The sequence below is a fragment of the Ursus americanus genome, chromosome 17 (genome assembly GCF_024610735.1).
Source record: "Ursus americanus isolate L20-20 chromosome 17, mUrsAme1.1.p, whole genome shotgun sequence".
NCBI lineage: Eukaryota > Metazoa > Chordata > Mammalia > Carnivora > Ursidae > Ursus > Ursus americanus.
Genome location: NC_142143.1, coordinates 56,524,125 through 56,532,295, shown reverse-complemented (window position 1 = coordinate 56,532,295; position 8,171 = coordinate 56,524,125). Strand labels below are relative to the sequence as shown.

The 8,171-nt window shown below is 50.3% G+C and overlaps 1 protein-coding gene across 2 annotated transcripts; it reads right to left on the bottom strand.

Annotated features, from left to right (window-relative positions):
- Positions 1–89: 89 nt before the first annotated feature.
- On the bottom strand, positions 90–8,150 carry PMEL (premelanosome protein). 2 transcript variants are annotated; one of them, XM_045789919.2, is made up of 12 exons: positions 8,046–8,150; positions 7,386–7,511; positions 5,236–5,346; positions 4,941–5,087; positions 4,113–4,247; positions 3,593–3,754; positions 2,624–3,328; positions 1,765–1,881; positions 1,448–1,532; positions 1,132–1,337; positions 941–1,028; positions 90–336 (listed from the first exon to the last, which is right to left on the bottom strand). In XM_045789919.2, the coding sequence occupies exons 2-12, from the start codon at positions 7,459–7,461 to the stop codon at positions 192–194; spliced, it is 1,977 nt and encodes a 658-aa protein (XP_045645875.1). In that variant the 5' UTR covers positions 7,462–7,511; positions 8,046–8,150; the 3' UTR covers positions 90–191. The 2 variants fall into 2 exon arrangements, with proteins under 2 accessions (XP_045645875.1, XP_087725212.1); XM_087869086.1 differs by lacking the exon at positions 4,941–5,087.
- Positions 8,151–8,171: the final 21 nt, after the last annotated feature.

Genomic DNA, 8,171 nt, shown 5'->3' with positions numbered 1-8,171 from the left:
GTTAAGTAAATGGTACACCTCCTTCCCATGTGCCTCCCTCCATAAATGACGTAGATGCTCCTGGAAGCAAGAAAAAACCAGCACCAGTTCTGAGGGTTTATTTCAGGTAATGGTAGTCTCCAAGGGAAGACTGGAGAAAAGACAGGCATTGCTGTCCACCCTCAGCAAATCACAGCATCCCATGAGCGTACTCAGACCTGCTGCTGCCCACCGAGGAGGGGCCTGTTCTCACCGATGGGGCAAGAGCGGAAGACCCGGGGCAGACGCAGCCAGTGGGTGCTACCACGTGGCAGCTGGGGAAGGGGGAGAGTTGAGCCCTGCTTCAGAACTCTTCGCCTGAAATTGGGAGAAGGGAGAAACTGATTAGCAATGGACAAGGGAAACCTATTTGTGTTTCTCCAAAAAAGAGGCCCCAGGTTTATTTGACCTTGATCCTAACTCCCTCCCCTTCTCACCAACAAGATTCATCTTGTCTTGTTTTTGTGGTAACCTCTGTCCATTCCCCTCTCACCCTCCAAGCTTCCCTGCTTTGAGGACCTTGGCACTCCAGGCCTGGGGATCTGCCCTTCTCAAAGGTAGAGGACTCAGGTCACCCAGTTTCCTCCACTCTTGATATTACTAATAACAACAGTCATCAGTATCATCATTTATTGTACTTCTGCTTCAGAACTGGGTGCTTTACCCACATTATCTCTAATCCTGACAACAGCCCCCTAGGGTAGATACTAGTTTTCCTAATTATCAGAGCCTCAGAGACATTAAGCTACTTTCCCAAGGTCCCTCCAGCAAGACTGCAGCCCAGGCCTGTGTAACTTCCCAGTCTGGGCTCTTTCCTGGATACCGTGCCTCTTCAAAAGAAGTGGTGGTTCCTTCTCTTGAGGAAGAATGAGTAATGGTAATAAGGGATAAGGGGGTGTGAATTAGATGGTGGGGCCCTCACCTGTATATCAGAGATACAAGCACCATAGCCATCAACACCAGCAAGATGCCCACGAACAGGGGAGCCTGTCCAACACCTGCTTCTTGACCTGTGAGCAGAATCCCAGGCGCAGCTTGACTTAGGGTCTGCTCCCTGCCAGATAGCCTCTACCTATTTCCCCTCTTCATCCTAACTCTTGTCCAAGTACCTACCAGGCATTACAAGCTGGGTGCTGACCATTGCCAGACTGTTGGCATCAGCCAAAGACACATTGAGGCAGTAGGTCCCTGAGCCACCTTTCAGGGCTTGGTGCAAAACCAGCTGGCAGGCTGGGCTAGGCGGCACAGGCTGACATAGCCGCTGGGCAGGGGGCTGGCACCCTGGTGATGAGATGTCCATGCAGGCTTCCTTGGGCAGCCTGCAAGAGGTGTCAGCTTAGGTGAGGGCAACTGGGAAGGAACGCTAGACACCAGAGAGCAATGCAGCAGTCAACCCAAGAGTTCTCAGGACAACCAGTGGGATGCTCACCCGCCTTGGCAAGACACCGTCAGTTCAAAGGCATCCCCTTCACTGGATGGCACAGCCTGCAGGATCTCAGCACTCTCGATACCTCCTACAGAGGTGCAAGAGTTTAGGTCTGGGATGCCTCACCGCACCCCTCCAAAGGCCCACAGACAGGAAAACTTTAGGGCTGCTTCCCCAATCCCATCCCTGCCTTCCAAATAAAACCCGGATATTTGGATATTCTTGTCCCGGTGAGTAACTCCTTCCAAAGTATGCTTCCACCGGCCAGCCCTAAGCAGGACACACCTCCCTCCGCCAGCCCCGGAGCAGCCAAGACTCACGGACAATGTCCAGCGTGAGAGAAAAGGAGCCATATCGATACAGAACACAGTCCAGGGGGGTTTGTCGCTTTGCCAGGATTAAGGCAGCTGCGCCATCCAGCAGGGGGCCCTGGGAACCTGGCGGGAGAGGATTGAAGAGGCTGTCGAGAGACAGGTGACTTACCTGGAAGCAGAGGCCACACAGGCATTTTTCCAGGTGGAGCCAGAGCTGGTGGATCCAGGCTTGGAATCAGACAAGACCCGGAAAACCTCATTTTGTAGATAAGAAAACTAGAGCCCAGAAGGCAGAACGAGTACCCCAGAGTCACACAGTCAGGAGTAGAGTTGGAGTTTTAAGAAATCCCAAGTGTTTATCACCCCCTCACACCGTGCTGGGTCCGGGGCCAGACAAGACACAAGTTCACTCATCCCTATGCCACCATGTCATGCCACCTTTTCACTGTTCCTACCACAATTTCAGGTTGACCTGCTTTGGCATAGGAATCCAGGGGTAGGAAAAGTCTCAGAGAATCTGAGACAGAATATTACGCATTTATCCTTGTACGGACAACGAGATGCAAATATTGTGTAAATGACCCTGGTCTGTTCCCTGGCCTTCTCCTTAGGGAGTAGCTCTCCTCAGCGATGGAGAGGCAACAAGCTCTCGCTGCCTAGGGAAAGACCCTGGTTTCCTGAACTCCAGATCTATTGCATGTTATTAAGAGGGACTGGAGGGCCTAAAACTAGTGTAGGAGCTCTGACGGGACTCCATCGCTAAGCAAAGGGTTGGGTACTCTGGGGCCTGGGTAAGTCTTTTAGCTCTTTAGAACAGCGCCAAGTGCCCCACCTCAATGAAGCTCGGTCACACTGGCCGTCTCACCTGTAATACCTTCTGTGGGCACAAATGGGTTGGCGTCTGGACCCTCAGGCTCAGGCGTGCGTACCTCTCCCGCTGTGGGCTCCGCCGACTCTTTAGTTGTTACCTGTGCAACTGTGGTTCCGGAGGGCTCTGCAGTTGGCCCTTCAGGTGTTGTACCTGTGGTCTCTGCAAGTGCGGTACCTGTGACCGCTGAGGTTGGCACCTGCTCAGCTGTAGTACCTACGCCCTCCGTGGTCGGCACCTGTACAAGCGTCGTGCCTGTGACCTCCGTGGTTGGCATCGGCACAGCTGGAGTTCCAGAGGGTTCTGCGGTTGGCACCTGACCAGGTGTAGTACTTACGACCTCTGCAGTAGGCGTTTGCCCGGCGGTGGTGCCGGGGGCCTCTGCCGTTGGCCCGTGCCCATCTGTGGTGACTGGAACTGGGGAGGAGCCACAGGAAGGGAGAGGAATGGCAGCCTGCAGCACCACCTGGGCAGTGATTGGGCCAGACTCCAGGTAAGTGTGGGTGACCACAAGTGCCCGAGAGATCAGGGTTCCAGTATGGTCTCCAAAGTCCCAGGTGTAGGAGAGGTCAGCCCCAGACAAGTAGCCACTGGGGTCATGGAGCCGGAGGGCAAAGGTCAGAGGATGATTTCTCAGGAAGTGCTTGTTCCCTCCATCCAAGGCCTGCAGCTGGGACACACTCACGGAGAAGGGCACCTGGTCTGGGATTGGAGCCAGAAAAGATGAGAACCAGACCTGGGCCAGCCTTTCACAGCCACACCCTCCGACTCAAGCTGACTGGCCCTTCACTGGCTCCAAGCCCCACATTCTTCTGCCCACGTCTTCCTGGCTCTGCCCCTTTAAGGTTACACGCCATGTCCCCTTTCCCTATTTCTTTTTCCCTTTTCCCATCTCCCCTTTCCAGTCAGGCCAAGCCTCCCCATCTTCTGCCCTACAACTAGCCTTGCTCCTTCCTAAATCCTTACCAGTAATGGTGAAGGCTGAGCAGGAGTGAGCAAGGGGCACGTAGCTCTGGGACTCCCGGCGGTGGTAGACAGTCACTTCCATGGTATGTGTGCCCAGCATTGCCTTGCCTGTCACAATGCTCAGCCCCGACACTGGGCCCCCCAGAACTTGCCAGTATTGGCCTGAGGGTTTTGAAAAGAAAAGCAGGGGTGGGGGAGGTACTGATCAAAGGGAACTGAGGGGGAAAATGAGAGATGGCGCACCAGAGAAGGAAGGTCAAGTAATGTATTGAGTGTGGTTATTTCAGAGAATGCTTGGAAGGTTGTCCTATGGGGGTCAGGAAAGGAATCCTGATAAGGGGCTCCATGGGATAGTACAATAATTGAGGAAGGGCCCCCAGAAACAACTAGAGTAGAGAGATTTGGAGGGGGCTAGGTACTATGGAGGAAAAAGCCATGAAAATGAAAATTAGGGAAACTCACAGAGCGAAATGAAAGGGGATCAGGTAGGAAAAGGTGAATCCACGTATGGATGACTCACCCCAGGTCTTCCAGACATAAACAAAGCTTCTTGTCTGAGACCAAGGGCCAGAGGGGCAGGCGCTCCCATCAGGGAAGATGCAGACATCATCAGGTACCTGGGGATACACTGGCTGTCCTCCCCACACCTGGCTCCCTGAAAGGTAGATACAGAGTCACCCTCAAAACCTGGCATCCCTTTCTATACACCAAAACCTGTACCATGGTTCCAGAGAGGGGCTGTGGGGACACTCCTGAGCCACATAGAACCTTCCCTTTGTTATAACCCATTTGGGGTGGTAGCGGAAAGGATGGAAACTGCAATTAAAGATTCATATGCACTTAATGATAGACAGAGGAAAGAGATTGGAAGGTCACATATACCATAGAGTGGTTTGCTCTAGCTAGTGGGATAAAAATAAGAGCATCAGCTAACACTTAAGAGCCTCACCTTAGCCTAGGGCAGGCATTATGCTAAATTATTTATATATTATCACATTTTAATCCTTACAACAACCGTTCAAGGTAGGTATCCTTGTATCACCATTGTACAGGTAAGGGAATGGAAGCACAGAACAGTTAAGTAACTTGCCCAAGGTAACATATTTAATAAATTTAAATCCATGTCTGTCTAAACTCTAGGGCCACTGGGCCTTCTGTCCCCGATTTTGCATACTGTATTTTTTTTCTTTCTCTGTTTTTAATTTTTTTTCTACAATGACTATTACAGAATATGTATATAATTTATTGGAAAAAAAAGTAGAGGGGAAGGGGGCACTCCTTGAGCTCACTTGGGACACCAGGGAATCTGAGCCCTTGGAATAAGGGCCTGGAGTAGAGAGGTACTCACCATTGATGATGGTGTTGTTGGCCCAGACAACCTGCCCATCTGGCAGCACCTTTTGGCTTTCGGGGAAGTGCAGGGCAATAGAGAAGGAGGCATTTGCCCCAACCAGTGTAGGCCCATCATTACTGACCTTCAAGGACACCTGGCCACCTGGGAAGGACTAGTTGCATTAGCTGGGACTCCTTGGTTTTTTCCTCCCCTTATACCTTTCCCCTTCCTATCTTCCCAAGCTACATTCAACCCAGATCTTGCTCCTCTCCGCACCCCATGCCCTCCCTGGAAATTGCCAAGTTCCCACCTCTCCAGCAGTCAGGCGCCTGGATATCTGTCCACTCTGGATACAGCTGCCTGTTCCAGGCTTTAGTTGTGAGCTGCCTTGGGACACCAAGCCAGTCCTGGTCTCTGGATCCTAAAAAGAAGGTACCATGAAGGCCCTAGGATCAGCCCTCAGTCCCTTGTCGGGATAACCCTATTCTATGTCACCCCACTCACTTTCACATTCAAAGTACATTTTAACTGAACATAATAATAAAACGTGGGGGGGGAGTACATTTTAATTTACTGAATAACCACCATGTTCCAGGCACTGTGCTAGGTCCAAAGGACTTAAGAAATGAATAAGACATGGCCCTGAAGGGATTCAAGACACATCCATAAATTACAATAATTCAAGGCACTGTTTCATATGAGCCATAACAGACCTGCACAAAGTGCAACAAAATGACAGACAGCAAGAGATACGCTCCACTCTGGCACGCTGGGAAAGACCATTGGAGAGAGGAGTTGGCCTGTGGGATAGAGCACTCTGGGCAGAAGGACCAACATGAGCAGAGGCATGAGGCGTGGGAGCATGAGGCGTGATAGGGACTACCAGTGCGGCTGGCGTGCACCGCAAGAGATGAGGCCAAGAAGACAAGTGAAGGCCCTGAGCGCCAGGCAAAAGTTGCCCTTTATTCTGTAGGCAAGGCCACGGCAGGAGACTGTGTTTGTGTCACTGAGATATAATTCACGTACCGTAAGATTCACCCTTCAGAAGCTTTTTGCGTGTGGCCAGATCCGTGTTTTAAGAAGGACCACTACGGCAAGCAGTGTACAGGACGGATGAGAGGCAGGCAGAGGTGGGGAGTGGGGAGTGGGGACCAAGCAGACAAAATTATTATAACTGACCAAGAGAGAGGTCTGAGAAAAAGGGGTGTGATGGATCTGCATATATGCCTTACCCAGGTACAGCAACTATCAACATTTTGCCACATTTGCTTTATCTATCCTTTTGTTGTTGTTGTTTGTTTATTTGCTGGCTAAAGTATTTAGAAGGAAATCCCAGACATCTTGTTATTTTAACCCTACAATTTCAGTACGTATCCATAAAAAATATGAACATCGTCTTGAATAAGCACAATGTCATTTCACACTGGACAAAATTATCAAACCCAATTCATATAAAATTTCATGAACATCTAAAAATGTCTTCTTATGATTTAAAAAATCAGTATCCAAAAAGTAAGCACAATCTTTTAAGAGGATCAGGTGGACAAGTATGAACAGAATGTTTCCAGAATACATTAAGGAAATAGTAAAAGAAAAGACTTGAAACTGCAGCACAACAAGGGGAAGTCAGATCAAGGAGACTTCCTAGAAGTCTGCAAGACCAGGGATCTAGAGAGAGAGGGGAGATTGGGATATGATATCTATATCTTAGCACAGGAGTAACTATCTTCGCTCCATTTCTAATGTGTACCGGAAACCTAGCTGAGTCTGCTGGGGATGGGGGTGGGGGTCCAGAATCATCTCACTGAGCATCCCACCACCAGAGCAAGAGAATCATAAGATACCCCATTCTTTCTTCACTCCCAACCCTCCCTCCCTCAGAGCAGCACGGGACATTCCAGACCCTCTCACCACCCCCACCCCCACTCCTTGCTCCTGTCACGAGGCCCCAATCCCCCAGAGCCCTTTCATGTGATGCTCAGCTGAGACCCCTCTGCCTGTCTCTTCCAGCCCCAGAACAAAAGCCTGAGCTGTGCTCACCCATCCCCATCTAAAGAGGGGAGGTGGTACCTCCTTACCTTTTCTATCCAATACCACATTCTCCTACTTAAATACCACTCCTCACTTAAAATACCCTATCTCAAGTGCCTGAGTCATTCCCTAAGTCTTCCACTTATTTCCCTTTTGAAGGCCCTGCTCCAGCTCATTACCCAGGGAGCCTCAGAATTAAGGTCACAAAGACCCACTATCCTTTTGCCCTTCCAAGCAGATGGGATTATTTTCAAGCTCAGTCCCAAATCTCCACCTAGGGAGGGAGCTCAGATACCCATGTCCTCACTAAATCAAATGGGTAGGAGAAGCCTGAAACATTGCTGGTATCTCCCATGAGGAGGGGAAAAACCAGAGCAGGTGTGCAACCCCAAATTCACACTTGTTCATGTCCACACACCCCACACTCACCTTTTGTGGCCCCCACAGCCAGAAGAACACCCATCACAGCCACATGGAGAAGGGATTTTCTCAGCACCAGATTCATCTTGTTCTTTCTTCCAGCAACCAAAGGCGCTGGGGGACTGGGGCAAGCCCCTATATAGGAGAGGGGTGCTCATTTGCATAGCCCTTCCCCCTCTCCCTCCAGGACAGGCTTGGGAGGGGCAGGAGGACTGGAGAAAGGCAGAACTGACAAGGGATCCTGGTCCCTGGACATCCCGCTACTCAATGACAGTTTCTGGTTTCACTGGGTCACTCCCTTCTTGACTGGGAAATGATGGATTGAAGGTCAGCTAACATGTACCAGACACATACAATTCATCATAGGCTAGTGAATCAATCTGTTTTTTAAGTCAAATAGGGAAACCTCTCAAAGAGACAGAGACCCTACATCCCAAAACAGAGACATAGTATAGAATAGGCAGAGAGGCGGGATGAATATATTCGAGGCCCAGGAAACCCATACAATGAGTTTCCGAGCTTCCTAGCTTCCCAGTTTCCTGCTTTTCTAACAAGGCTTCCTAGGCCACGTAGAATTTAATCTTAGAGCGAGACACATTTTCCCTAGGGTTGGTGAAACGGCGAATCAGGTAATCCCTACAGATTCAGGACACAGGTAAGAAACTCAACTTCAAATCAGGTCCTTGGAAAAAGACATTTAGCTTCCCCACCAAGACAGAAACTTGGGTTAAGGATCCCCAGAACTAAACTTGCGCGAGGTGGGGTCATTCGCGGCAGCTACGGCGCTGGGCTCGC

Excerpts from the sequence above, each read along its gene's own strand:
- PMEL (XM_045789919.2), bottom strand. The coding sequence starts at position 7,461 with ATGAATCTGGTGCTGAGAAAATCCCTTCTCCATGTGGCTGTGATGGGT. Across the intron at positions 5,347-7,385 it reads GGCTGTGGGGGCCACAAAAG|GATCCAGAGACCAGGACTGG; the intron begins GTGAGTGTGGGG and ends CCTTCTTTTTAG. Across the intron at positions 3,329-3,592 it reads CTCAGCCTTCACCATTACTG|ACCAGGTGCCCTTCTCCGTG; the intron begins GTAAGGATTTAG and ends CTCCAATCCCAG.